Source organism: Podospora pseudoanserina, chromosome 1 (genome assembly GCF_035222485.1).
Source record: "Podospora pseudoanserina strain CBS 124.78 chromosome 1, whole genome shotgun sequence".
Classification (NCBI taxonomy): Eukaryota; Fungi; Ascomycota; class Sordariomycetes; order Sordariales; family Podosporaceae; genus Podospora; species Podospora pseudoanserina.
In genome coordinates, this window is record NC_085920.1 from 1,588,590 (window position 1) to 1,616,563 (window position 27,974).

Below are 27,974 nucleotides of genomic sequence, written 5' to 3' on the forward strand. Positions count from 1 at the left end.
ATAGCAGCCCCTAAAATTTTGTCCACAGCCTGACTTGCCATACGCAATGATTCCTGGAGGGGATAATAGGTTGGTTGTGATATTTGCAACGATGCCTGAAGATGATGCTCTACACCAGTGGCCATCGTCCGTCATCTCAGCCAACAACTTCCTAGACCAACCGCTCAAGCCCCCCCAGACCAATCACCCCCCTCAACCCACCACCAACCCACAACACTAATGCACAACCAACAGCCACGATCTCTTATGATTTGTGATATTAGTATTAAATAAGTGTATATATACTTTGCAAAGTCATCACTGGTCGTCCACATACCCCTCCTTCCCATCTTTCCCAGTGTCCGTGTTTTTGCTTTCCCTTCCCTTCCTCCCAATGCAAATGCTTTCCCTTTTGTTCCAAGAAAGCACTCACTATAACTTGGTTCATCAATGACGACCACAGACCCAAACGCCACGAAACAACAACTCATCGCATCCAACAACAACAACAACAACACATAAGTCTAATTTCTCCTCTCCCAGTAAATGTTCGCTGGCTCCAATGGTCTCGAGAAGAGAGAGGCATAATCTGTGCCAATCACCTTGTCGCTGCCATCCACGTTTCTGAACTTGAAAGCGCGGACAATCTCAGCGGTGATGGTCTGAAGCTGCACATTGGCAAAGTGCTCGCCAATGCAACGATGTCTACCGGCACCGAAGGGAAGGTAAGGAGACGCGGAGCCCTTGCTGACGAGACCATAGCCGTAATCGATCTTCTCTTCCTCTTCCTCGTTGATCTCATCCTCATTGCGAACCATACTAGGGGCCAGAGGGTGATCCTTTTGCCAGCGCGCGGGCTCCCACTTGTCGGGCTCGGGGAAGTACTGAGAGTCGGTCGCGGAGACACCGGGGGCGGCGAGGAGGACGTGGTCGGTAGGGATGACATACTTGGTGCCGGGGACGGGCATGGGAGACTTGACGGCGCGCATGATGGAGTGGATAGGGGCGTGGAGGCGGAGAGTCTCCTTGACGATGGCCTGGTTGAGAGGGAGCTTGGCGAGATCCTCGTACTTGAGGGGGGGAAGATCCTTGCCAAGGTTGTCGATCTGTTCCTGGTAGAGAGCTTCCATAACATCAGGTCTGGAGGCGAGACGGCACATGATCCAGGAGCTGGTGGACGAAGAAGAGTGCTGGCCGGCCATCAACAAGGCAATCATCATGTGGGCGATTTCGTGATCGGGAACCTTGGTGCCGTTCTTGTAGGTGGAGTTCATGAGATGCTGCATCATATCCTTCTGGCCATCATCGCCGCGAGCGCGACGGCGCTTCATTGTGTCCATGTAGATCTTGGCGACAGTTCGCTGGGCGTGATCACGGCGGTTGTTCCAGGGGAGGGGAGCCCAGTGAAGCATAAAGTTGATGGGAGAAAAGCCCATATCCAAGTCGTGGTAGAGGTCGGCAAGCTTCTCGTCGAACTGGTCGCGGATCTCCTTGCCCTGGAGCGCGTGAGAGGCGGTGAAGATGGTGATCTGAGCCATCTTGGGGCAGATGTTGACAACGCCAGACTGGCCCTTGAAGTCGGGGGTACGCTTGAGGTAGCTGGTAACCTCGTCGGAGATGATGGGGACATAGGAGCGGAAAGCTTCGGTGGTGAGGGCAATCTTCATGAACTGTTTTTCGGCGTGTCAGCTAACCAGAGTCTTGCAGATGGCATCGTTCGATTGGACCAACCTTCTTCTGCTCCATCAGCTTCGCATTGGGGCAGTCGTAGACAACATCCTTGCCGAAAACAGGGGTAGTGAGAACGGTGTAGATCTCCTCAGCATTCACATCGCGAATCTTGCCGTTGAGAATGAAGTTGTTGCCCTCGGGGCCGACGTAGACGGTGGTCTTCTTGCCGAGAAGGATGAAGGTGAAGCAGTCGCCGTGCTGTCGTCAGAAACGGTTAGTACCCAGACGCGCGCGCATATGATGGCGATAGGAGCTTGCTCACCTTCTTTCTGTTCTCGTGGAAGAACTTGGGGGGATCCATGCCGTAGGTGATGGTGCTTCCAATGATGGGGAACCAGTGGAACACCATCGGTGGCTCGTTGGGGCTCTTGAACAGCACCTGCTTGAGCACATTGAGGACGACAGCCACGACCACAAAGGTGGCCGTCGCGACACCGATTTGCGATGCCAGTCCCAGCGTCGAGAAGCCCTCGAGCAGAGGGCCCGCGACATCCTGGAGGAAACCCATTCTGTCGGGGAGGGAAGATTAAAAAGAAGTAGAGAAAAAGAACGTGTCCAAGGCTGCTGGGAAATGCAACAAGCGCACGTGCGAGATGCCAACAATCAAAGCCCACGGGGAAAGAAAGAGAAGAATCTCGCGACCTTTAAGTAGAAGGAGCGAAGAACTTTTCTAGAGTTCATGTCATCAAGAAAAAAGGGATGCGAATTGGCTTTTGGGTAGGTAATCTGCCCCTGCCACGGCAGCCCAGATTGGCCAATCAGGCGCTCTCCAAGAGCGGTTTCGTATTCGCATTCGCACGGTACCTGGGTACTTCGCATCCGTACGCTCCCACCGCACCGTTTACTCACATCATGCGATAGAAAGGCAACATCCGATCAAAGTTGCGCCAATGATTCCACGGCAATTACCGTTGACCACCACATATGCGCCGACCTTGTGAGAAGCTGGGCGCATTCTGGCCGTAAGCGAATGCCTTCGTTTTTCGTTTCACCGTTCCTTCTCCTGAAGGGCCGTCTTCTCTGCTCTCCATGTACAGACCGCCTGTGGGATATGGTGGCTTGGCTTAACCAGTTGTCCCGTACTTCGTACCTGCAGGGCGTGCTGTCATCGGATGAACCCTACCCACCTCATGCTGTGGAGTGCGGTGTGTCAACGCCCGTGGGCTCCGCTGACAAGTGCTATCGCGGATGTGCGATGGTAGGGTGTTGGTGATATTGAGCATGTCGCTCTCTCTTCGTCACTTGACCCAAGTGTACTCTCGGTGAGAGCTTCATACCGATACTGACCGTGCGCTTACACCCGGCATCTTCTCACCAAAGCGGCGAGTTGTGCCTTGTCAGTGGGTTTCCCAAGATCATGAGAACTTCAACTTGTCTGGGGTTCCGCTCCGTTGTTTGGATCACAAGTAGTGAAGACTGAGAACAAGGCGAAACACCCTCTCGAGAACAGGCGCATGAAGCGATATCGATTACAGTTTCCAAAGTAGCCTAGTGCCTAATGATACGTAGTAATAACACTGCTGCTTATTCATTTCATGTGATTTCCTATCCTTGGCTAAAATGACAACAGCAACAACAACAACACCAACGACATATCTATCGTCTTCTCCCTGTAAAACAACCAGCGAATGACTATTCCCGCTCCATGCAAAGTCTGAGCACACCCCCCAAAACGTAAACGAAAAAGCGAATGAAGAGAAAGTATGTACAACTTGAAAAAGAGAAAAGAAAATCATGCTAATGATGATGATGATGATGACGATGGTAGATGCAACGAATGGCTCCCATGTGTGTGTGGTATATGGTATCATCTCCTCTTCCAATCCTCCCCCCACCTTTTCAATAAAAAGAATGTGCTCTTTTCTTTTCTCTTATGCCCCTTTACCCAAGCCTAAACGCCAAAAGCAAAAACAGTGTCATAACAAGAAAAGAAAACTCCTGCAACCGACAACAACAAACTACAACAACAACAACAATAACAACAACAAACACCTTCAATGAAGACCCAACCAACCCAAGCCCCCATCCACATTCACCCACCTCCCCCCCTTGACACTCCCCTCCCCCATCATCACCCCCAACAACCTACACCCCAAACTACTAACCGTGCAAACCACCACATCGCTCGCCTCGGCCAGCACCGCCAAATCCATCATGTAAGCCCTCCCAACCAAGCTCCTAAGCCGGAGCGACTCAGCCCCCACCCCCTTTTCCTCCTTCTTGCCATTATTCGCCGTCGGCACCCCCAAATTCCAAAACATGCCGGCATAAAACCCACCCTCCCACCCAAAAGCCTCATCCACAAACTTGTGCATCACGTTCCGATCCAGCTCCTCTTCCTTCCCCCCCTTGGGGAGCAGCTCATGCTTGGAAGCGAGCTTGATCCTATCCTGCGCTCTCACCACCCTCTTCCCGTTGAGGTTGTCCTTCACTTCCTCAGAGTCATACACAAGCGGGTCGTCAGACGCGAGGATCATGAACGAGTGTTCACGCGCAAGCCGGTTTTCTTCTGCCGTGTCGTGGAAGATGCTGCCGGACGAGTTGAACTTGGAGGCGATGATCTCCTGCGCAAAGTCGGTGTAGACGTTCACAGGAAGGTACGAGCGCCTGTATTGGGGTTCAAACGGGTGGCGGTCGCCGCGGCGGATGTGAAGGCCGATGGCAAGACCAGATTGTGTGCCCTTGGTTTTGGGCACGAGACGCTTGGCGAGGAGCTTGCGGGTGCGAGTATCGACGTGGCGGGCGTCTCCGGCGTTGAGGTGAAAGAGGGCTCTGAACCCGGAGCGAGCGAGCGCGAATTGCTTCTTGAGGAGGGAGGAATCGAGTGGTTCGAGGGGTGGGGAAGAGCTGGAGAAGATTCCCTCTGCTGAAGGAGGGAGGAGGTTGGCAAAGACTTCGTGGGCGTTGGCAGCTGAGACGACCAGGTGACGTGCCTGAGGTGGGCAGGGGAGTCGTTCATGGTCAGGAGGTGGGGAGCAGTCTTGCGCGGGCGGCGCTTCAAAGATGTCGGAGTACTCTCCGTATGCCCATCTCGTGTCGTCGATGAAGAAACCACGGCCTTCTTTTTCGGCGAGACCATATGCGATCCAGAGCATCATGAGCGTTTTTCCCAGGCCAGCCTCGCCGGACTCGAGAACAAAAGTGAGGCTCTTCTTGCAGACAGGCTTCCCCGTGTTTGTTCCTCCCGCTCCCCTCTTTGGCAAATAACCAGCTTTCTCAGCTTCTTGAACGTCAATGAAGTCGTGATCGGGTGCCTCTGCCCCGAAGCTGAGTGAGACCTGCGGCAACCCGGACCCCTGAGATCGCAATTCCACCGCCCTGGCCGCTACCTGCTCACACCTCCCACACATGTCTGCGTAACCCTTCTGGGACAGTGGAAACGGTGTCCCTGGCGGTATCGATACTGTCCATTTCGCCTTACCTCGATGGTCGGTGATGACGATAGGCGTAGCGAAATCTGGCGCCCCCTTCTGCGATACCATCTCAACTCCATCGCTTCGTTTTGGCGGTGCTACTATCGGCTTCTCGGGGACTGACAGTCGTGTGTTATCAGCCGGTATCGGTATTTCCGGTCCAAAGAGGTAGGTAAGAACCTCGAGCGAGATCCAAAAGACAGCAAGAATGCTCAAAATCCGGATCGTATATCGTATGAGTCGTATTGGGCGTACGCCTAGGATCAGTTTCCTCTGGGGGGGCTTTTTCGGTGGGGAGAGTGACGGAAGGCCTGGAGATGGTGGTGGTGAGAATACCAAGTGGTTGAAGCTGAAGCGAGAGGATGTGGATGATAGAGGGCCCTTTTCGGCGACATTGTACGAGGCTGCTCGTCGAAGGTTGATACGGGGCGGCAAGATGGCTTTGGCATGCGCCGTTCTACTGAGGTCAAGTGTTGGCGGCATGTTGAAGAACAGAAACAGAAACCAGGAAAGGAAAGTCTAGTGTTCGAAATCAAGAACTGGATAAGGCGACCGCAGGAAAAGTATACCGTTTGGAATACAATAAGCCGCCGTCCTGAAGCCCAGCGTTTGGAGCGGCGTTTTGTTCGTCTCTGTCGACACCGGCGTGCTGCTCTCCGTGTCCGGCAGAGGAGAGCTGAAGGATTTCTGGTGGGGGTACCCGACCGGTGAAATTCGTCGAAGTCATAAGGGAGTTGCGATCTTGATGTCGGGATCTTTGTCTTATCAGGGAGAGCTCAACTCCCAAGCCCTAATCCCGAAAAGACAAGTGACGTTTATGCCACCGGGATATCGTATCTTTCGTGGGCACGGATCAGGACCCCTTCAGAACACAGTCGTACAAGAGGGAGCGAGGCGCTTGCGGTCTTGTTACAAGGCGACAACGACGACGTGGTGGACGGAATGGGCCGTTGGAGGCCGATATGGGGGCAGGACAGAGTGAAAGATGCAAGATGTTGATCGAATAGAATGGCGAGGGCGGCCAGCCGGATTTTCAGGTCCAGCAAAGAAGATCAGCGGCAGTGCCGGTGTCCCCCCCTTCTCGAGGTAGGGCGGAGGAGAAGAGGTCTTGCTTGAAGTGGACGGGCCGCTTGAACAGCCGAAGTGACCACCTGCCGAAAGATCGCCACCAGTACGAACTAGGTAGGTGTTGGAAGTATCATCTAGAGGATTGACAAACGGTGTTCGACAGAAAATGAGAATGGCCAAATATCCCTCTCCGAAATGAGGGTGTGGGTTCGGTTCAACGAGCACTGGAGGGGTACCAGGCCAGGTTGTGCTACCTTTACCTGCGTCTCAGTCTCACTTTTGGAGTCTTCCTCTCAAGAGAGTGCGCAAATCAGACCGAGGCTGACAAAAGAGGCGCTGTTGGTATATCGGAAAATCGGTATGCGATGCGAACTGCGTCGAGTTTCTATTCGCAGCTCGGAGGGGGTGTGGCCGAGAGCAGAAGCTGGTACAACCGCCGTTGGCTTCGAGAATAGAATAGCAAAGTTCAACTGGACACCCAGCGTCACAGTCGACAATTTAATTCATATACTGACGTACATGGTGAAGAATGGGAGAAGGGGAAAAAGATCGCCTCGAGGATGGACCCCGATGACTTGTTCTGTGTCGATCACTGCGACTGTTGTTCAGGGGGCCAACGGAGAATGCCAGGTGAGGTTATGGCCCACCATGAGATCACAGGCCAAAGAAGAACAGCAAACAAAGCAGATCTTTCGCTTGGTTTTGGTCTCAAACCCATGCGCCCCAAGGAACCGATACCCCGGAAAGCTCAAAACCAAATCTTATCGATATCCAACGGGGGCTTGTTTGAAGCGGGAAGCGAGATCCATCTACAAGACACCAAACAGCATGAATGATGTGATTCTCTCTTCCTGGTTTCATCCCCAGATTCTAGAAAGGTCTTGACCCGGAATCTGGAGTTCATCATGACCCCCTGGCCTTTCGACGGCCTCACCAAATGGCCGGCACGATGCAATTCAGCAGACAAAAAGTTCTAGGGATTTCCCACTCCCCCTCCGTTTGGGCTGGAAAAAAGGGCAAGTTTTGTCGGCGGAGGCGGGGCAGGCGGCGATCACCATTTGTGGCAGTTGAGCCCCTGTCGCTTCTGAAACGCACTAGCTTCGGGGAAATCATCCAATCAGATGCCTGGCTCCCGCCCTTCCCGGCACACCGGTGCCTTCCCGCTTGGCATGGAGAACCACCACCAACGGCAGGTGGGGAAGTTTGTGTGACCTCCAGCAACGAGAAGGTAAGCGGACTCTGACCTTGAAGGCATCGCCAGAGGCATATCAGTGCTAGGGCTCGGTCTCTGAGGTAGATACTCTCAAATTGAACCAATATATTGAGCCTCTACATCATGATACTCATATAACCATATTCAGCCTCGTGTTGGATCACTGAAGAATTGGATATGCAGCCCCCCCTCTCTCGGTTTTTGTTTTGTTTACACCACATTCTTATCAGGTCTCAAACGTAATACAAAAAATGAAAACTACCTCTCATTCATGCTATCACATGTATATACGTCTCGCCCATTCACACATAGGCCTCCAAAATCAACACATACTCGCCCCCAGGCTTCAACAAAAACTCTCTCAAGTCATCATCATGCCCCGCCTCGAAACCCACGCACGCGTGGAAAAACAAACACATCAAATGTTTAGAATAATCTCTTTTGGCATTTCAAAAAATCGCTTTCCATTCTTTCTTTCTCCCATCCCACCTCATCTCCTCCCACCTCTCCTAACCACCACCCCCCCTTTTGCGCGTGCGTCGTCTCATGATGCCATAGCCTCAATGATGAAAAAAATGATGAACAAATGCTCTCCCCTGCTCCTCGACAACAAACAACCAGGCAGGCCAAAATTGGATACAAAAAGAGCCCCATCACCAACCAACCCTTCCCTCCTCCAATCTCCAACAAGAAAGTTTGCCAAACTAGTTGGATCCCCCATACAAAACTCTCCCCTTTCCCACCACCCCCTTCACTCCTAGCTAATGTACAAAATTAACAACAAGACGCTGGCTTGCTAAATGACGATGAGAAAAGTAAACTTGATCCCCTCCCCCCCAATTTCCCGATCTCCACCATAACAGAGAAACGGTGGGCTATTTTGAAAAGACCAAAAAGCAAAAATACCAATAACAACAAGTCGGGTATAAGACAGAAAATGAAAAAAAAGTACCCCGTATTCCTTACCCCCATCTTCTTCCATGTGAAACCCAACCAAGGAAAAAGAAAAAACACTTATACATGTTCCGTCATGTTATACAGGCCACGGCCCCCTTCCTACACCTCCATCGCAACTGCTTTGCTCGGCTCCTGGCTTAACGAGGTCCTCTGCTTGGACAACAACTGTAACTGAATCGGTGGCTGGGATCCAGCTGGCCCCGCGCCCAGTGGTGGAGGAGGTTGTGGCATCGATGGTGGAAGCGATGGGCTCTGCGTGAGAATCTGCGGCGAAGGTAATGGCATCGTCGGCGGTGGCGAAGGGACCAACTCCTTAAGCAACGACCCCCTCTCCCTCGGCTCCCTCTCTGGACCAACCACCCTGAGGCTCCCCCGATTTCCCCTGACAACCTGCCCGCTCTCCACCCTTTCGTGAAGCATCTCGTCGAGCATCTTGCTCATCTCATCGACATTCTTCGTCTGCTTCCGAAGCTGCGAGACTTGTCTAACTAACGAGTTGGGGGCAGGCGGGCTGCCGAGCGGTGCTGGCCCTGGGTTGCTGTCGAGAATTTGCGAGTTGCGGGCCTCTGACCGGGACTCGACTCGTTCCGCATTGTCTCTTGACCTGGCCGCGCTCCGCAGCGCAGTCAACATCCGGTCCTTGTCGTCGAGGCGGGCACGGAGCTCCGCGATTTCGGCATCCTTCTCCTTGAGAAGAGCGGACACACTATGGTCCTCGCCAACCATGATGCCCTTTCCTGCTGTTGCAATGCCGACCGACGCCCGAGAGGAGCTCGCGCGGCGGGCTTGCAGCAATCTTTTCTCTAGCGTTTGGATGTAGCGGTTCTTGTCGACAAGATCCGCTTGGAGGGCTCGGTTCTGGGCGGCAAGTGATGCCGTCCCGTCGCCGTACTCCCCCATGCTGTCATCGTCTTCTGTCAGTGGTACCGCTTCTGGTGCACCGCCAGACGACCGATGACTACTCGACTTCCGTCCAATTGTTGAAGCACTAGATGTCATGGACGCTGTCCTCTCCAGGCTGAGCTTGCCTCCATTAGAGATAGTCATCGACGACCGGATGGAACCTTGCGAGTATCGAGGATGAATGCCCAACGAGCTGAAGGACCCGCTCGCATTGACCCCTATCGATTTTGAACTGAGTATGAGGCGGTTGAGGTGATCTATCCTCTCCTTCAGCGCGGTTCTAGCAAGCTGCATTTCGAGCATCTGCTCTTCATGCCGCAACTCGGCTTCCTTCTCACGAGCCCTTTCCTCCTCGGCGTCCCTCTCCTTCTCAATCTCGGCCTCCTTCTTGCTGTTGGACTTTGCTTGGGCTTCGAGCTCCTTTCGAAGCTCGGCAATCTCCATTCTGTACCGCTCCAAAAGTACCTTTGCGCCTCCGTCGCCACCAGCGCCCAAAGACTCCTCGGCACGCTTGGCGTGGCTGACAATGCTGTTTTTGGCACGAGAGGCAAACTTTAATGTGTTGAGGGTTTCGTTGTTGTGCGTGTTTGCTGATGTTGCGCTTGCAGGAGCGCCGATTTGAATTGTGCAGAGAATGCTAACCAACGAGTTACCGGACAGCGCGCCCTGGAGTAATCTGGTCAGTTTGCTGTCGCGGTACGGCAAGTGTTTCCCATCCTTGTCGGCGGATTTGCCATCGGCCTTTTGCTCAGAGAGCTTGGCGATGACCGTTCCGAGAGTGAGTAAGCTTTTGTTGATGTGGGACCCTTCTTGACGCCTCTCCTTGGACTCGGCCGCCTTCTCAGAACCAGCCAAGTCGATCAAACTTAATGTCGACACCCGGACGCCACCGGGCGGAAGCGCTTGGCGTTTGCTATCCCCCGCAGCACTTCCGGGGACCCTCTCTCTGCTTTCCACCACAATCTGCACCACGGCGTGACTCCGGGAACTCCTGGCGTTGAATTGGGTGCTTGCTGTCCTACGAGCCTGGTCGCCACGGGCAATCACACGCAGAAGCTGCGTCGGACTCTGCACAATTTCCTCCTTGAGAGGGCTCGCATAAACCCCCCTCTTGCTGTCCTCACGTAGCTTGATCTCTTCCTGCTGCTGGTTAGCGCCGGGGCCGTTGTTGGTGGACATGCTCAGCAGGTCGTGGATTTTCTCGTTGTAGATTTCCAGGTAGCTGACGCGGAGCAAGAACTCTCGAGAGGGGGTTTCGCGAATGTAGGAGAAGATGTCGGTAATAGCGAGAGGTATTACACCCGGGGATGACGCAGTTCCCTGCATCGAGAAGGTTTTTCCAGTGCCCGTCATACCGTAGGCGAATACTGTCCCGTGGTAGCCCTCCATTACTCTTCGTACCAAACGTTTCGCGCAGTGGTCGTAGACTTTGGCGTTGTCGTCGTGTGTCGTAAAGACGTTATCTGAGAAACGGTCAGACGGCTACGAGACTCAACTGTCTACTTTGTAGAATTAATTCTTACCATAGATATAATCTCCCCCTTCCTTGCCGCGGTATGAGATCAACGATTTTCTTCCCTCCACCATCCACTCCCCATCTGGCGTCTGGTCATTGCCGGCAGCATCTGGCCGGACTCTGACACTGACCACGACGTTTCCCTTGCCATCAAACTTGGAGGCAGGTTTTCCGGGGGAAGCATCTGACCTGGATGCGGCATCGGTGGCATCTTCGTACTGGGTGGCAGAAGTAGAATACGAGTCCTGCGCAGAGGAACTGCGGCTCTGGGGCGGTGAAGACACACTAATCAGTCCGTCCGAATTCCTCGTCCCTCCTGTTCGCGAGACTGATTTCTGGTCGCCTGCTCCCGCAAGAAAACTCGAGGATCCATTAGAAAACTGATAGGTCGGTGTCGTAGGCGTCTTGACCTTGCGCGAAAGGCCGGCGGATAGTGGGCTCGGTGGGAGGCTGGATATTCGACCATCTCCGCGAGGGGGGTGCGGGAAAGCGCTGATGCTGACTGTTTTCCTAAGTGTCTTGCCCGTCGCATTGTATCCTGAGGCGGTTCTGGGTGTAGGTAAGGCTCCGGAAGGGGCTGGAGTGGCAGGCGGAAGGAGATTCGAGGACGGTGTTCGAAGGGCTTTTGGTGATGCTGGTGTAGACCTGGTCGGTGGAACTGCTAGTCCACCCATGCTTTTTCGTGTTTTTCCAACGGGAAGCGCTGGTAGGGCAATTTGAGGAGGTGCGTTCGAAGGCCGCGATGGCCTTGGGAGGGTTGTCATGTTGTTGATGCGACTGGCAGTGGCCGCGAAGTGGGAGGACTGTGCAACAAGGTTTCAGGGGCTTCCGCCTCTATTTACAGCAAAAGTTTGAGCTCGGGTCGATCGAGGTCCATGGACGTAGGGTGTTGCTTTCACCGGAGAAAGAGTACCGACCGCCGATTCACCCTCCACTGTCAAAACGCGGGCCGAAACGGAGTGGTATCGAAGAGCCTGTCCGCCACAGTCAATTGTCAATGCCAGCTCAAAAGAGGCTGCTCATGGCTAGCAAGTTTAGAATTGAATTGCACCGTACCAATTGGCGAGCGAGTGTGCAGAGGAATGCTGATAGGTTGGTCGGTCGGACGTATCGCGGCGAAACCAAAAGGGCTTAGGAAAAAGAAACAAGTTCGTGGGATATGCGGTGGTTGCCGTCACGATATCGGACTGCACTGCACTCGGGTGCTGGCGTTCGGGAGCCCGTTGAAAAGAGCAGAGAGGCACGGGTACCGGCGGTAGCGTGTGGGATTCGCGGAGAGATTTGAGAGCCCTGGACCGGAAGCAAAAAAAATGAGTGGACGACAAGGCGCTATGCGGGCGACTGGGTTTATGCGCGACGCCCCGTCTCCGTACAATAGCGCAAATGGACCGAAGACAGAGCGGCGGCGCCGGTGGGCTTTGTGCTTTGGGCAGCCAAGGACGGAAACGAACGTCGAGAGTCGCTGCTTGGACTCGGGGGTCGGGGGTTGGGTATAGATAGGTCGGTAGTGTAGGTGCGGTGCGGTGCGGTGCGGTGCGGTAGGCGGGCGTGTTGCTCCAATTAGTACTGCGGTAGGGCCTTATATCGATGGCCTGGCCTCTCGTGTCGTTCCTGGCGTGAAAGGTGCAACCATGTAGTAGGACGCACAAAAAAAACGAGTGGCCAAAACAGTTCGTCTCAACTTGTTGAGTATGAGTATAGTAGGTACCTAACAATCGCAGGGCGCCCACTCAGCTGCGATTAGGTTGACTACGCGTAAGGTAAGGTAATGTCGACATGGGCTATCGATCACTCCACGAGAAAAAGACAGAACAGACAAAAGAGAATGAACGAGGGAATGGAGACTGGAGATGGAGAGAGCCGTGACAACCTGGAAAGCTGGAGATGGATGGGCAAGTGGGAGTCCCGTTGCTTTTCTTCGGCTCCCCGTTGCCCCTTCCACTTCTTTTTTACCCTTGCGCCTTGCCCGAAATGCCTGTCGATGGCACTTTGGATGCTCTCTCTCTTCTGTCGTCTCTCTGCTGGCCGTTGCCGTCCTCGCGAGAGAGCAATTTGACGGACCACCATCGGGTCCCTGCTGATCCCTGCACCCACCACTCTGGAGGGCTTAAACCGTTTTGGGCCTGGCGACCCTTGGCTTCCCCAAGTCGGCCAGGGATGCCGGCATGAACTGAGAAGCAATCTTAGCGCACCTGGCTTTTGAGCCATCTCACAGGCTCACAAGTGTGACGAAAAGCTCGAGACATCCTTACGACAACGTCCGCCCCGCCGGCGCCGCGGTGTTTTGTGTGTCTCGAGCTGTGACTTATGTGTTGGAGAAACACGAGGGGCCGCGGATTCTGAGCTTTTGTGCCATGGCGCATCCTTCTGACAGCAGCAAGCAGCCAGTAACAGTCGACCGTCGACTCTTCCGTTGATGACGCCCATCCACCAGTGACGAGGCGGCGCGGAGGATTTGAGATCCCACCTAATCATCACATCGCGCTGGTGCGTCGCATCAATGGTAACCTACCTTTTTGCGCGACAATTTTTTCACATGCTCCACGATCTGAGAGAAACATCCAGTCGAGATGATGAGTGGTGAGGGGTTGATACCCCGGTGGAGGATGGCAGCCACATCACGCAACAGGGCTTCCTCACCTAGATGAGGGGCACAAAAAGGCTCTCTCATCTCATCGAGCTGACGAAAAAACAAACACCAAATCCTATCACCAGTTGGGCAACAACTGGGGATGACGATCGGTACCAAAAGCAGGAGGTGCGGTGGGCATCAGGTGGCCGCTACAACCCACCCACGGCGGCTCCAATAGCCAGACACAAAACACTCGAATCACAAAGCTGAAAGGCACTCGACGAAGCCACGAGCTGATTGAGGCAATCAAACTCAGTTTTGGATTCAAAAACGCCGCAGACCTGTCAGATTTCGTCCGCCATCTCGTCAACCCCAGACTTTTTGCTCCTCCATCGGCAACTGAGATGTCTTCCCTACCAGGCCTTCAACCAAAGTCTGTGCTCACTATCGACAAGGGCCCCGGAAGTCTGCTGCAGTGACCCCCGTGCTGTGCCGTTCCAATCACAACCTCTCGCGAACCACGCTCGCCTGATAAAAAGGGGGTCGTTGCGGTAACCATATGATGGCCATGGCCATGCGACTGTGACCTCAGCCAGTGTTCGAGAAGTTGGCGCACGATGTCTTGCATTCAATGGAATGCTGAAGAGCTTCCTGTCTGCAGCAGTTCTCCACTGGCCTGTACCATCGCCCTGGGTTCGCGAAAGCCTTCCCAGGGAGGGCTTGAATCAGATTCAAATGTCGTCAATCTTCATCGTCCGGCAATCCGGGAATCACTCCATACAGATTATTATTATATATCTGGGCAACAAGAAGGCAAGACATTATCCTCCGGTCATATTCTCTCCGAATTCAACTTTCCTGATCGGCAATAATGTAACGAGTTACGGCTATAGAACCGAAAAAGCAGACTACCATGATACTACTGCAGTCTGCAGGTACATTCACACCACCCAACATACCCTCAGCACGCTGCGTCGGTTATCGTCCTCTGCCGTTCCTGGCGTAGTCTCCCTGCGGTTACTACTTACCGTGGTTAATCTTTCATTTCCGATGTTGGTCCCCTTTTACACTACACAACAGTACTAGTGTCTTGTTTCCTACATACGGGTTATCTCGATCGATAATACTCCCTCGGCGGGATGGCAAGTCTGATCGCAACGAAGGAGGCCTGTGCGAACGGGATGTTGTGTTTTCTAGGGCCTTGAATTATTCAGCCTCTATTGAAACAGCTCTACACTATCTAGTTCCCTTGAGTGCCTGTAGGGGGGAAAAGGCTGAATGTTTTCCGTGGTGTAGCTAGCCAGAATTTGAGTTGCACTGATAAAAAGTGTGCGTACGCATCCCGCAAGTCCGAATTTCTATGTCAGTGCGTTTCTGCCGAGGGGAAGGAGGACAGCAAACATATTTATCGAGGACCTTGGCAGATTTTTCCTTCATTCTTAAGGATCGATCGAAACATGGGTAACAATCCAGATTTTTGAGATGTTGAAAGTGCATGTATGGTTCCGAGTTTGGCGATCGCCTCAAGTTTATTGAGCCCTTGCCAAAAGGGAAACATTCCATTGTTTGTCTCAGTCCCTTCAGGAACAAACCCCCACTTGCACACCATCTCGCAGAGATGTCAAAGTCTAAAGAGGCAGCAATCGGCATTTCGTGTGGGATGTAAATGGTGGGTGGCACAAAGCCGGTAGGGGAATAAGAGCGGTTTTCCTGACGGCGCGGGAACATCGTGTTTATTGGATGTTTGATGATACATGTTTCTTGAGCTGTGCCGTCGTCTTGACCCGGCATTTGGGCGAGATGGGTAGGAAGGAACTGTGCCATAACCTGGGCGGCACACACCTGATAAGTAATCTGGGTGTGGTATAATAGGAAGACATGGGAGTTGGGACAGGTTCTGAGTTCTGGTAGGATGTGGTAGATCAAACTCAACCAGACTTTTCTGCTCTGCCCCATGGCAAAGAAGGTCTATCCTCGGCGCGGCCTTCGATCACGAGGCAGCTGAATGAGAGAGTCTTACTCCACGCCTCGTATATATCACACGTTGAGATGTGGCTGAGCCTAGACATCACGCACGCATTTATGCCCATATCTTTTTACCTAAACCATGGTTCACCCTTTCAAAACAAAGAACCACCTAAGCTACAAAACCACATATGTTTCAGATCCCCCCCAGCTGAGCCAAAACTCGAACCTTTTTTCTTTCCCCGGAAACGAGCCATCATGTCTTGGAGTTCGGTTGAGGGGGCCTGGGGTAGGTGAAGCCCTGGTCCTTGTTGGAGCCAAAAACCTCGCGATATAGCTGGTGAAAGGGGTATGATATACATGTAGATTTGAAGGTTGGTTATATGCCGAAACAGAGGGACTGGATGGGGGGACATTTTTGCTGCGCGAGGAGAAAAGAACGAGGGAAGGACTGATCTTAAATATATTTTAGTGTCGGGGTGGTAAGCATTGGAAGGGGTTGATGCGGGAAAAGTGTAATGTGGTGATGTGGTAAAGGGGGTTGTGGTGATGTGTTAAACAGGTAATGTGTTGATGTGCGAAAGGAGAAGATGCAAGTAAGTCTCTTTAACAGCTTGTCACTCAAATCCCGGCAACATCTCAGCAAACTGGATAAAACCCACTGTCTAGCCATTCTTCAAATACTTTGGCCCTCTCAACCAGTAAATTGCCCTTCAACAAGCAGCAAAACCATCATCATCTCCATCACCTGAACACTTTCCCTGTCCACCCCCTCAGTAACCTTCCAGAGCTGTTCTTTCCTTCAATCATCGCACCTTCCCAGCACAAAGTCTTGCTGCTGCCGATGACCTACCAGAACACCATTTCACGAAGGAACCACAACCAGCAGTGTCACAAGGAAGGAGCAACCTCCACGAACGTTAATTGATGGATGTGGGGTGCCCCATGAAACAGCCACCAATCTCATGCTCCAGCCGGAGATAGTCTGGTGTCATTCTGAAATCTTCCAAACCCGAGACAAGTACGATCGGCTGTGAGACTTTGACTCGGCCGAAGAGGCGTTCAGCTACCGGAGATACCAACGGGATATTCTATCTCCTTGGAATTCCACATCGGCCATCCCATGAAATAAAGTACTCCGACTCTTATCTGTCATATTTCTTCCAATCTACAAACTTGCTGCATGTCTCGGCGATCCTCCCTATAAACATATCTCACTATATTTTCCCGCCTTAGTCTGCAAAGTGTTTGCAAGGTGCATAAAATGTACAACAACGGTGGTGATATTCTCGGGACATTTCTTCTCTGTCTTGGTATCATCTGTACCCCCTATCTACAACGTATCACCAATCTCACATGGCCTGCCTCATACCCAAATCACACCCTCTATCTTACGGGCTCAAGACATCCCTCCCAAAAACACAAACGCTTTTCGTTACCCCCTCCCAAACCCAAATATACCTAAACCCGGTATAACACCAAAAGCAAAAAAACCGACTCGCTCAAGATCTCCCCCCCTTCCCTTACCCAGCCATAGTAAGCGTATAACTTGTAATAACCCCCATCCTCTCGCTCGTCAACTTGAGGCTAATCCTCAACAGCTCCCTCGCCACCTCCGCTTCCTCCCTCTGCATCCTGCCCCACCCCTCCCGGTCCATAACCCAAACCACCACACCCCCCTCGCTCTCCACCACACACGTCGCCGTCCTGTTCGTCTCGCTGAAAAACGGCAGCTCCCCGCACGTGGTGCCCGCGACGATACTCTCGTACAGCATCCCCTGAGGGTGCTCATACTCGGCCCTCAAAATCCCCGACTCCAGCAGGTAAAACCCTTCTGCTTGCTCCCCTGCTTTGAAGAGGACCGTTCCGTGGGCGTATTCCTTTCTCTGAAAGTACCCCACAGCCCGGAACCAAAAGTCCTCGTTTTTATCCGAGACGTCTTGGAAGATGCGGAGGATGAGACGCAGCGGCTCTTTGAAAGACTGCCATCTCGTGAGTTTTTTGCGTACTTCCATCGTGCCAAGAGAGTTCTTGGCCGCTTCTCTCAGATGAGACCTCCTCGGCGACGACCCCAACAGGTCAGAAGACGAAAAATGCGGGCCCAGACTAGAAGGCACATCCAAGTTTGCCGAAGGTCTCGGTGAGGGTTGCTGCTGCTGTTGCTGAATGAGCTGCTGCTGCTCCTCCTCTTGCTGGTTGGCATAGAGGGTTTTGAGAAGCTCGTTCTCGCAGTATTCCAGGGCTGAATTCAGTTCCGGGAGGAACTTTACTTCAATCCCGTCCTCTCCCAACCCGACCGCGCGGAGGGAGCGGCCCAAGGAACGTTCGGGCCCAACACCGCTGATGACGAGCTCGATGCCCTTGCCGTTGAGGAGGCGGCTGATGGTGTTGAAGACTTCGCCGGCCGAGTAATCCAACCCAGTGACTAGCCATAGGTCCAAGATGAGGAACTTGATAGGCCGCTTCTTGAACTGGTCCTCGGTGATGAGGTGTCTGATCTTCTCCTCGACGCTGACGATGGTGCCGAAAAACAAATACCCCGAAAGCTTGATGATGTTGATCTGGCGACCAACCTGGCGCAGGTAGTGTTGCTGTGTAGGGTTTCTCCTCACTGTCGAGCCAACCACCTCTCCTGAATAACTGGCTCGAACAGCCGGCACCCTCGAAGCCTGAACAATCAACGAGATAAAAGCCAGCAAGATACCAACCCCGATACCCACGACAAAATCATAGATACCCATAATCAACACGATAGCAATGACGGTAAGATATTCAAGCAGCTTGAGCTTCTTCCTCGGCTGCCACACGGCCTCCAGCAGCAACTCAAACCCAAGATCAAAGATGAGGACACCAACCATCATGATGGGAATAAAACCAATCAACGAAGGTCCGATCATCATGACTAAAAAGGTAAGGGCGGCAAGTATGTAACCTGCCAGCCGACTGTCGCCGCCTGAGCGCATAAAGAACAAGCTATTGGCGTAGACGAGGTAGTTTTGAATGCTGCCCACGCATCCAGAGAGGAAGTTCGAGTAGCCGTGAAGCTTGAGCTCGTGGTCAAGATCAGCATGATCCTCCCCCACATTGAGTGCGAGCGCTGGGACGTTGATGGGGACGTGCAAGATTCCGAAAAAGGTGAGGGCGAACATGGCGGGGACACACTGCACAATGGCGCTCCAGTCAACCAGGTGGAATTCTGTTGACATGTTAGCGGGAGGTTCACATAAAAAAACCGGTAGGAAAGTACGTACTGTAAAGCGTCCAGAAATACCACCACGGCTCACCCTCAGGAGGCCCCTGAAACACCCAGCCCTTCCCTCTCAGACTCTCTGTATCCACAGCCCCAAGCATCGAGACAACCGCGTAGAACGCAGCAGGAATGACGAGGATGTACAACGGCAGGAAGAACTTGGATGTGATCTTGGACTGGCCCCAAAACAGAACAATGGCAAGCACCAAAGGAATGATCCAAAGTGGGACAGTATCAGCCTGCGCAAGCTTCTTCACGGTTTCAAGATCGTAGTTCAGACTGCCATCCATCCGCGCTGTGACCTCAAAGCCAGTGGCAACCAAGAACCAACCGACACCACCGATGCAGCCGATCAGGATATGACGGGGGATAAAACCGACGATATACCCAAACTCGAACTTGCCCATGAGGTAGAATACAGTTCCGGTAAGCATCGAACTGAGGGCGTAAGAGGTGATTGTAGTTGCAATGACGGCATCAGGCTTGTCCTCACCTACCAAAGTGGTGATGGTGGCAGCCATGTTGTGAAAAAAAGGCACAACTTCGATCTGGTGGATGTTAGCATTGTTGCATGGGAATAGGTCTACATTTACTTACCAATTCAGATCCGACTCCGCCCCTGAAAATACTCCCAGTCGAGAATGTCAACTGCGAGATGATTGTGCTCACGTAAAAGATGGAAATACCCGCCGATCCTAAATTGGCGAAAATTGGACTTCCCAGCGGGAATAAAATCATACCTGGTAGCTGTTAGTAACGATTCCGCAAAGGATAGGATAGCCACAGTCCTCACCATATGACAATGCATCCAAAATATTCAGCAACAACCCAACCACCACCGCCGGCAGGCACGCCACAGGAGCAACCACAACATTCTTCCAAAGCGCATGCCGATCCCAACTCTTGAACCCCCTAGCAACCTTTCCCCTACCCCCCTTGACAGAGTCAACAGTCCTATGTAGCCACCCCGTCCTCGACGGCCCCTTCTGGCTCTCCAAATCAACACTCCCATTCCTCCCATTGCTGATCCCATAACTCCTCCTACTCTCCCTAGACCTCGACACCATCAACGGCGATGTCTCATCCTCCTCCGCACCCCACCTCGACAGCAACGGCCGTGGCTCATTCGTCGACAGCCTGCTCAAATCATCCTCCTCATCCCCATCCTCATCCTCATCCCCCGTAACATCCACCACATCATCCTCCCTTATCTGATCCTCCTTATGGTGCGGCAGCAAATACCTCTCCTCAGGCGGCGACCTCCTCAGCATAGCAGCAATCATCGAAGGCCCCTCTCCAGAGTCAACCTCGGCGCTATCATCCAACGGCTCCGGCGAAGGCGGCTCAGAGACTTCCTCTATGGTCTCGGCCGAGATCGATGCGCCGAGCAGGTCGTTTGCTATATTGTTATTGTTGGTGACGCCTGGTTCGTTGTTGTTGTTGTTGTTGTTGTTGTTATTGTTGTTGTTGTTGTTGTTGTTGTTGTTGTTGCGACCACCACCATTACCACCTGTGATTGCGTGATCGGGTCGAGCCGATGACGAGAGAGAGCGTGCTCGGGAGAGGAACGAGGCGCTGCGTCCGTCTTTCTTGTCTGATAGGAAGTAATCCGCGAGTTCGGCCGTGTCAGCGCGGACGGAGCGGGCTGACTGGATGTTTTCGAGGCGGGCTATCGCATGGGTTTTGTTAGTTTATATTACGGAGGTTTGGGTGGGATAAGGGGGAGAAGGGGGAATGTAAACATACCTGGGTCCCTGATTGAACCATGAATGTAGGATCTTGTAGGCTCACGGTGGCTCACTGAACCGACAGAGGAGGAAAGAAACCTTGCATCGTTGTTGTTGCTGTTGTTGTTGTTGTTATTGTTGTTGTTCTGCTGGTTCTGGGATGTTGGTATTGGCTCTGGGGGGGTTGAGGTTATGGTTTGGTCTTCGGGGTGGTCCTGAGAGTGATTGGAGACGGTAGACGACCGTCTTCTGGCCCAGGGGGAAAACTGGCCAAAGATAGGAGAAGACATTTCTTCTGGTTCCAAAGCGGTCCTGGAGACTTGCGGACTCTTTCTGGGGGCGCGCAATCGGAGAGTACCCTAGAAGATGGGATGGGTGTATGGACGGGAATGTTCAACGATCAGGTTACCCAGAAGCGTGCATGTTGCAGATCCACCAAAAGTCAAAACTGCAAAATGGCACTAGATCCTTGACCCCTTACTTTTCCCCAATAAGAAACCCGATGACGAGCTCAAACCGAAGGAAGTGTAGGCGCAAATGTATGTAGGTCGGCTGGTGTGTGCGGTGTTGTCCTGCAGACGGGATGTTGCGAGACCGGCCGTGGGCAGTTAAGTAGTATGCGATACACGATTGGAATAGGTAAACTCCAATGCAGGCTGAAGAGGGTAACTCGCACAAACAATATGCGCTCCAATATAAGTCGCAGAGTTATTCACCGGTCGGTACTAGAAAAAAGAGTTGCAAAAAGGTCGTGTACATGAACCGAGGTCAACAGAGAAAGCGGTCGAAGACTGGAAGCGGCGGGCGGCCAGGAGGGTTCTCGACATATCACAGGATGAAAAAGGTGCCTGCAGCCGGTATTTTTGTACGTTTATTTTTTTCCCCACACCAGCCCCACCAAAACTCAGGGATCCCAGCTCCAAAGCAACACCAAGGTACGTAGGAAATAAGCTATGCGCCTCGCCCAGTCGTAACGTCTTTCCAGCAGTTTTTGCGTCGCTCGTAAACGTGGTGCGTGGACTTGAGAAGATGGAGCGCCAAGTCCGCGAGAGAGGTGCCGTTTGGACCGCGCCCTCACTTACATGGTCTGGAACACGCAAGGATAGCTCTGAATGGTGGGGGCAGAAGCTTCAAAGTCGTCATTAGCCCCATGCAGGTCAACGCAAGAACAGTGCGAATTGGTTTGCTCCATCCTGCACGGGCAGCTCCGGTGCTCGCGTACCGCACCCGCTTTTCTGAGCTGGCAGCGGAGACATCCCTTATCCACCAGAGAGCTATCGAAAATGGCACAAGGAGTCTTGTGGAGATGTTTATAGTTCTGTATTTCAATCGACGATCGGTCTTGTGATGTTGTCGAGCTGTTTGAAGCTCAAATTCTCTAGTCTCTGATGGCTTTTCCTAACCCACATATGCCTTGGCACGGCACAGTATTGCCACTGTGGTCCATCGCCCCTCGACGACGACGGACGGAAAAAAAATTGAACTCGCCATGTGAGCTGAGGCGTTAACTTCCTGCAGGCGCACACCGTGGGAGCCGTTGCGGGTTGCGGCGCCTGGGTTAATGACCTGGTTGATTTCTCCAAAATTCTCCAACGTCGTATGCATGCTGTGACTGCGGCATTGGCCTTCAGATGGACCGCTGAGCCCTGTTCATGCAGGAGGTGTTCTGACCCTCATGCCGAGTTTGATGATTTCAGCTCTGCCAGAGGCTCTGTGATATTGATTTCCGCTTCCCTGACTGGAACCGGAAGGCCACCTTCTGCCGTCATGGTGGTGCGAACTTTCGTCATGATTTGGTGGGACAAGAGGGACGATGGGAGTCTCGAGTGGTAAAAGACCGTGGCCTCGTGAACACTGCTCGGGACCGTCCTATCTTTCTTCCCCAGACAGTGATCATGGCGAGGAAAATAGCGATGGGAGTACTTCCGAAGGACCGTTGCATACTGGGCAATTTGGCCCTGCATCTGTTTTGACCTGCAAAATCGTGATCATGTTGGACTCTTACATGATACTTTTGCACTTCGCCCACGCCCCCTCAGCCAAGCTTCTGAAGGTAGCCCTGGGCGATCAGGCGCTCAACATCTCCTTGCCGAACATAGAACTGGCTGTTCTTGGTGAGATTGATAGCCCTACGCGGTTGTTAGTCTCATGACATGCATGCGGGACCATCCGCGGAGAACAGCATGCCTACCCGTATTCGGTCTGGATCTCCCCCGCATCTTTGAGCACCCGCACGTCAATGAAGAGATCTCTGGGCGGCTCGAGGCTGCCAGTTAGGTCAATATCTGTCCACTGGCCCTTGTAGGCCGCGAGGAGGTCGCCGTATTGTCGAACGTAGTCCTCCTCTTGTGGGCTCAGACTGCTACTCGCCCCACCATCGGCCGCGGCAGTTGCGCCATTGGCACCACCTCCCGCTTGCTGGCCAGCGAGGTCCAGGACATCTGACCCGTTCCATACCAGCTCCTCCAGCTTATCTGTCCTGGTGCGGTGGTAGGCAAGGAGGCACCGCTTGTTTCTCCGCATAGACAGATGGTTGACCAGTAGGGTGCAAGCCGTGGACTGGTCTGCAGAGGGGTCAAATGACCCCTGAAAAGGTTCGAGGAGGCTGGCCACGTCCTTGTCCAAATCTCGCACCTCACGTGTCACGGCGCGGACGAGCTCTGTCTGGTATGGTGGCAGGTGGGCGAGGTTCTGCATGCGTTTGGCGTGTTGCACCTATCAGATGTGTGAGTGGGTGTTAAAATCACTGATGAGACGTTTCTCACTTACCAATTTGTTGCCCTGGTCTCCGTACATCGGCATCTTGGATAAGTTGACGAGTTTATTTGGAGTCGTAGTGAGAAGTAAGAGATTTGGCTCAAGTGAAAGTGAAAGGCTCCTCTAGATTTTGTTCTACTTGGTTGTGAGAAGAAGAGTGGTGAGAGTGAGAAACCAAGTGGAAGTCGCGCCGCGTCGGGCTCCCATTTAGGTGGTCTGTGTAAGAGACATGATTGGGTATTTAACGCGATAGTCCCACTTTAATTGAACCTCGACGATCTCCAGTGTGAAGATATCAGATGAGCAATGATAACAGTCTTCGAGGTCTATTGCTCTCAGGCAAGGTTGAGATAGATTTGCGTATACATAGAGATTTGGATAACGACTACTGCCAGCTATGTTGGTCACTGGCAAAGTCTCGGCAAAGTCCAGAGAACGATAATTGACATACGAGGACATTGGTCTGGAGGTCCTCAAATCACTAGTCATGAGACGAAGTGTGTGACTTCAAAAATGTATTTCTTCTATAACCATGACACATCCAAGCTCGCCGAAAGATCACACACAGGCATGTGTCAACCGAAACTAGATTCTTTTGCCACGACAAGCACTCAATCTCGGTAGCTTTCTCGACTTCGCGATGACTTGATAATCGGATCTCTGAACAAATCGTTCGTCTGATTTGACCCTTGATAGTCTTGTTCTTGCTATGAAAGCAACATGTTAGCACGAAGCTTTAGATCTTGCTAACGAGTATTGCGACAGAGAGTAGGTATCAAGTCAGAACGCATTTGCATGCTGGGTTTCGTCGTCATCTACGGGGTCTTAAGCCGCTAGGCAACACGGACCAAAATTGATCATCATGAGAGAAGGAGAGGTAAAAGAGCAGGGAAGGTGCTGATAACTTACCCATACGACAGTGTCACGACTGCTGCTGGCAATGCGATATTCATCTGTTGCAATTGACAGCAGCAGTCACCCAGAAGACCGTTGAAGCCATCCGGGTCAAAAGATACTGGAGGTCGAAGTGGAAATGTCGGTCGCGACTCTAGAAAAAATGTTTCCAGGAAGAATTTGTCGAAACTTCGAAATTGCAGCTTAAAAAAGCAGAATGCTGGTGCACAGACCACACAAGCTCAATATCCACTTGTTGCAGCATTAAGCTCCGATAAGATAAAAGCCTTTATGTGGGGCCATGATGGAATCACCGAGAGCTTTCGAGCTCCCAGACTGAGCTTCTCTATCAGTAAACAGACTTGCCACTGGTGTCTGTCTACAAAGACGTTAAATTCAACGGGAGGCTCGGTCGGCAAACCCAATTTGAACTCTGTTGCCCGGCGACAACAACGTTGGAAAACGCAAAACATACAAAACAAACCACCATGCAAGCACGATCACGGCTACTAACAGTAGCCTCTCGGCGCATGGCTGCCGTGTCGAGGGGGGCTACCCGACAGCGACAATTTCCCCAAGCCCTCGCTACAACCACACCGCAGACGGCAGCTCTGGTAAACTCACTACGGCTCATGCCATCTGTGGCAGCTCGGCACTATTCCAATGGCAGACCGCACCCACCGGGCGGTACTCACCGCATGAACATGGGAGGCGAGCCGGAGAAGCCTGCTCTGGAACAATACGGCGTTGACTTGACGGCAAAGGCAAGGGATGGAAAGCTTGATCCCGTTATTGGCAGATCGGCCGAGATTCAGCGAACGATACAAATTCTATCGAGAAGGACAAAGAACAACCCGGTGCTTATCGGTAATGCTGGTGTAGGCAAGACGGCGATTCTGGAGGGGCTGGCCCTGGAAATCGTACGGGGGGCTGTTCCGGAGAGCATCAAGAACAAAAGGGTCATCAGTCTGGACCTTGGCTCGCTCATCGCGGGAGCCAAGTTCAGGGGTGACTTTGAGGAGAGGTTGAAGAAGGTGTTGACCGAGGTGGAACAGGCGAATGGGGAAGTTATCCTCTTCATCGATGAGCTTCACACCCTTCTGGGTCTTGGAAAGGCCGAAGGGTCTATCGACGCTTCTAATCTCTTGAAACCCGCCCTTTCAAGAGGTGAGCTTCAGTGCTGCGGCGCTACGACCCTCGCGGAATACCGTCTAATCGAAAAGGACGTCGCTCTCGCGCGGAGATTCCAACCCATCATTGTCAGCGAGCCAACAGTCCAAGATACCATCAGCATTCTGCGAGGTATTAAGGACAAGTACGAGGTGCACCATGGTGTCCGCATCACTGACGGTGCCCTGGTCGCCGCAGCTACTTATTCCAACCGCTACATCACCGACCGTTTCCTCCCAGACAAGGCAATCGACCTGATGGACGAGGCAGCAAGCTCTCTCAGACTGCAGCAAGAGAGCAAGCCAGACGACATCCAACACCTCGACCAAAAGATCATGACCATCCAGATCGAGCTCGAAAGCTTGCGCAAGGAAAAGGACATTGCAAGCAAGGAACGACGTGAAAAACTCGAGGCTGATCTGAAGACGTACGAAGATGAAGTCAAGGTCTTGACCGAGAAGTGGGAAAAGGAAAAGGCCGAGCTCGACGCCATCAAGCAAGCCCAAGCCGAGCTCGACAGAGCCAGAGTCGAACTTGAAGTTGCCCAACGCGTTGGAAATTTTGGCCGCGCATCGGAGCTCCGCTTCGGCATCATCCCTCAGCTGGAACAAAAGCTCCCCAAGGAAGACGAGAAGAAGAGCGAGACGACCCTGATCCATGACTCTGTCACGGCAGATGACATCGCCAACGTTGTGTCCCGCATCACGGGCATCCCAATTTCTAAGCTCACCTCTGGCCACACCGAACGCCTGATCCACATGGAGGACATCCTGCGGGAATCCATCCGCGGCCAAGACGAAGCCCTCAAGGCCGTCGCCGACGCCGTCCGGATGCAGCGCGCCGGGCTCAGCGGGGAGAACCGCCCCCTGGCATCCTTCTTCTTCTTGGGGCCTACCGGTGTAGGCAAAACAGAACTCTGCAAGAAACTAGCCGGTTTCCTCTTCTCGACCGAGTCGGCCGTAGTCAGGTTTGACATGTCGGAGTTCCAGGAGAAGCACACAATTTCTCGTCTGATCGGTGCTCCCTCTGGATACGTCGGGTACGAGGACGCGGGTCAGCTCACGGAAGCCGTCAGGAGGAAACCCTACGCCGTCCTCCTCTTTGATGAATTCGAAAAAGCCCACCGCGACATCTCGGCTCTGCTCCTCCAAGTCCTCGACGAAGGCTACCTCACCGACGCCCAGGGCCACAAGGTCGACTTTAAGAATACCATCATCGTGCTCACCTCCAACCTGGGCGCTGAGATCCTGGTGGGAGCGGACATGCTCCACCCTTACAAGGAGACTCCGGACGGGGACATCCACCCCGACGTCAAACGTGCCGTCATGGATGTTGTTCACTCCCAATACCCGCCCGAGTTCCTCAACAGGATCGACAGCTTTATTATTTTCAAGAGGCTGGCGCTGGAGGCGCTGAGAGATATTGTGGATATTCGGCTGAAGGAGCTGCAGCAGAGGCTGGACGACAGACGGATCACGCTCGAGGTTCCGGGGGATGTGAGGCAGTGGTTGGCGGAGAGGGGGTATGATCCCAAGTTTGGGGCGAGGCCGCTGAACAGGTTGATCACGACGGAGATTGGGAACGGGCTGGCGGATAAGATTATCAGGGGGGAGATTAGGAAGGGGGATCATGCGGTTGTGAGGGTGAATGAGGAGAAGACGGGGTTGGTGATTGAGGGGCAGCCTGGGAAGGGGAAGGAGGGCCGAAAGGAGGAGGGGGAGGAGAAGTAAACAACAGTTGTGGGTAAAGGGGAGAAAAGTGTAAGTTTGTTGTGCAAGAAAAGTTACAGATGAAGACGCCGCTCCATCGTTTAACAGGAGATTAGGGGGGCGTGTCCATGCATGAGTTATGGCGCTGGGAATGTATATCATGGTAGCATTTTGGAAGGGGGGGGGTTGGTTTTTGGACTTTGTATATTTTTGTATCATCATATTGTAGATTGGGAAATGAGACATGAGAACATGCTGTGAATATTTTCCCTTGCCCTTGTAAATTCTGGTGGACGACACTTGGGGTTCTAGTCATGCTCCACAAAGTACCTCAAGACATAAGAATGAGCAAACAATGTGACAAGACAACCTTTCTTTGTGCCCCCGAATCCAGGCATACCACGCCAGAAGAGGACCCCCCAACCCTCACCGCGAGCAACCACCCTCACACGCTCACCTGCCCCATTTCGTCTTGAATAAACCAGACAAAGAAAGCTCGATCCAAACTATGGAACCAAACTGGAGCTCGAAACCAATACCTGGAGCTAGCCAGTCAATTGCAGATGACGAACCCATCTTTGTGTTGCGTGTGACCATCTAGGTAAACTTGAACCGCCGCCAGATGATGCCCAACGGTTACGTACGCTCACCTAGGCAACACTATTGCCATCACACAATTCCTCATTTCATTTGCACCATCCCAGCGTTATAAGCAAAACACAAATCGCATTACACCAAGCATGCTAGAGTACTCATAACAATCGTGTATAGGAGAGAGAAACAGAAAAGGGAAAAGCCAAGACTGGAAAAACGGAAAATCAAATTGATGATTAGCAACTGTGTTTACAGCCCCCGTAACACTCCTTGCACGCCCACCACTTCTCCCGAACAAAAACAACATCCATAACTTCCTCCCTGCTGTATAACGTATTCCCCCTTTTCATCCCTTCGCATCCTCGGCATATCATCAGACGTAGACGTGGAGAGCCAGGTTGAGAAGGAGTCGGGGCGTTCGGGGAAGTAGCAGATGGACTGTTGTTCTCTCCTGACGATGTATCAAATTGTACAAGATTCCAAGCCAATACGCCCCCTGTCTTTCCGAAAAGTGACCAAGTTTGAAAGAGAGTGTCGATTCTCCCTCTGCATCTTC

General features: G+C 52.7%; 8 protein-coding genes across 8 annotated transcripts; 2 read left to right on the forward strand and 6 right to left on the reverse strand.

Moving 5' to 3' along the window:
* Nucleotides 1-201: 201 nt before the first annotated feature.
* Nucleotides 202-2,669, reverse strand: ERG11 (Lanosterol 14-alpha-demethylase). Its single transcript, XM_062941685.1, has 3 exons — nt 1,973-2,669; nt 1,711-1,908; nt 202-1,649 (listed from the first exon to the last, which is right to left on the reverse strand). The coding sequence occupies exons 1-3, from the start codon at nt 2,216-2,218 to the stop codon at nt 504-506; spliced, it is 1,590 nt and encodes a 529-aa protein (XP_062804568.1). The 5' UTR covers nt 2,219-2,669; the 3' UTR covers nt 202-503.
* Nucleotides 2,670-3,181: 512 nt separating this feature from the next.
* QC764_104480 (uncharacterized protein) lies at nt 3,182-6,844 on the reverse strand. Its single transcript, XM_062941686.1, has 2 exons — nt 5,693-6,844; nt 3,182-5,583 (listed from the first exon to the last, which is right to left on the reverse strand). The coding sequence occupies exons 1-2, from the start codon at nt 5,848-5,850 to the stop codon at nt 3,705-3,707; spliced, it is 2,037 nt and encodes a 678-aa protein (XP_062804569.1). The 5' UTR covers nt 5,851-6,844; the 3' UTR covers nt 3,182-3,704.
* Nucleotides 6,845-7,926: 1,082 nt separating this feature from the next.
* On the reverse strand, nt 7,927-12,984 carry KIP2 (Kinesin-like protein kip2). Its single transcript, XM_062941687.1, has 3 exons — nt 11,837-12,984; nt 10,788-11,754; nt 7,927-10,727 (listed from the first exon to the last, which is right to left on the reverse strand). Exons 2-3 carry the CDS (start codon nt 11,542-11,544, stop codon nt 8,461-8,463), a joined length of 3,024 nt encoding a protein of 1,007 aa, XP_062804570.1. The 5' UTR covers nt 11,545-11,754; nt 11,837-12,984; the 3' UTR covers nt 7,927-8,460.
* A 1,004-nt stretch (nt 12,985-13,988) lies between these two features.
* On the forward strand, nt 13,989-14,269 carry QC764_104495 (uncharacterized protein; the record flags this gene model as incomplete). Its single annotated transcript, XM_062941688.1, has 2 exons — nt 13,989-14,165; nt 14,246-14,269. 2 exons carry the CDS (start codon nt 13,989-13,991, stop codon nt 14,267-14,269), a joined length of 201 nt encoding a protein of 66 aa, XP_062804571.1.
* A 2,313-nt stretch (nt 14,270-16,582) lies between these two features.
* Nucleotides 16,583-20,584, reverse strand: QC764_104500 (uncharacterized protein; the record flags this gene model as incomplete). Its single annotated transcript, XM_062941689.1, has 5 exons — nt 16,583-18,513; nt 18,569-19,115; nt 19,165-19,307; nt 19,361-20,236; nt 20,314-20,584. The coding sequence occupies 5 exons, from the start codon at nt 20,582-20,584 to the stop codon at nt 16,841-16,843; spliced, it is 3,510 nt and encodes a 1,169-aa protein (XP_062804572.1). The 3' UTR covers nt 16,583-16,840.
* Nucleotides 20,585-22,329: 1,745 nt separating this feature from the next.
* Nucleotides 22,330-23,437, reverse strand: PSF1 (DNA replication protein psf1; the record flags this gene model as incomplete). Its single annotated transcript, XM_062941690.1, has 3 exons — nt 23,064-23,437; nt 22,486-23,009; nt 22,330-22,423 (listed from the first exon to the last, which is right to left on the reverse strand). The coding sequence occupies exons 1-3, from the start codon at nt 23,094-23,096 to the stop codon at nt 22,330-22,332; spliced, it is 651 nt and encodes a 216-aa protein (XP_062804573.1). The 5' UTR covers nt 23,097-23,437.
* Nucleotides 23,438-23,532: 95 nt separating this feature from the next.
* Nucleotides 23,533-24,094, reverse strand: QC764_104515 (uncharacterized protein; the record flags this gene model as incomplete). Its single annotated transcript, XM_062941691.1, has 2 exons — nt 23,961-24,094; nt 23,533-23,758 (listed from the first exon to the last, which is right to left on the reverse strand). Exons 1-2 carry the CDS (start codon nt 24,002-24,004, stop codon nt 23,533-23,535), a joined length of 270 nt encoding a protein of 89 aa, XP_062804574.1. The 5' UTR covers nt 24,005-24,094.
* Nucleotides 24,095-24,433: 339 nt separating this feature from the next.
* HSP78 (chaperone ATPase hsp78) lies at nt 24,434-26,845 on the forward strand (the record flags this gene model as incomplete). The annotated part of the gene is made up of 1 exon (XM_062941692.1): nt 24,434-26,845. The coding sequence occupies one exon, from the start codon at nt 24,434-24,436 to the stop codon at nt 26,843-26,845; it is 2,412 nt and encodes an 803-aa protein (XP_062804575.1).
* Nucleotides 26,846-27,974: the final 1,129 nt, after the last annotated feature.

Bases quoted from the DNA above. Each gene is read 5' to 3' on its own strand.
- ERG11 (XM_062941685.1), bottom strand. From the start codon at position 2,218: ATGGGTTTCCTCCAGGATGTCGCGGGCCCTCTGCTCGAGGGCTTCTCG. The intron at 1,909-1,972 runs GTGAGCAAGCTC...TTCTGACGACAG, and splicing joins TCCACGAGAACAGAAAGAAG to CACGGCGACTGCTTCACCTT. The intron at 1,650-1,710 runs GTTGGTCCAATC...GCCGAAAAACAG, and splicing joins AGCTGATGGAGCAGAAGAAG to TTCATGAAGATTGCCCTCAC.
- QC764_104480 (XM_062941686.1), bottom strand. From the start codon at position 5,850: ATGACTTCGACGAATTTCACCGGTCGGGTACCCCCACCAGAAATCCTT. The intron at 5,584-5,692 runs GTATACTTTTCC...ACTTGACCTCAG, and splicing joins GGCTTATTGTATTCCAAACG to TAGAACGGCGCATGCCAAAG.
- KIP2 (XM_062941687.1), bottom strand. From the start codon at position 11,544: ATGACAACCCTCCCAAGGCCATCGCGGCCTTCGAACGCACCTCCTCAA. The intron at 10,728-10,787 runs GTAAGAATTAAT...ACCGTTTCTCAG, and splicing joins AGGGGGAGATTATATCTATG to ATAACGTCTTTACGACACAC.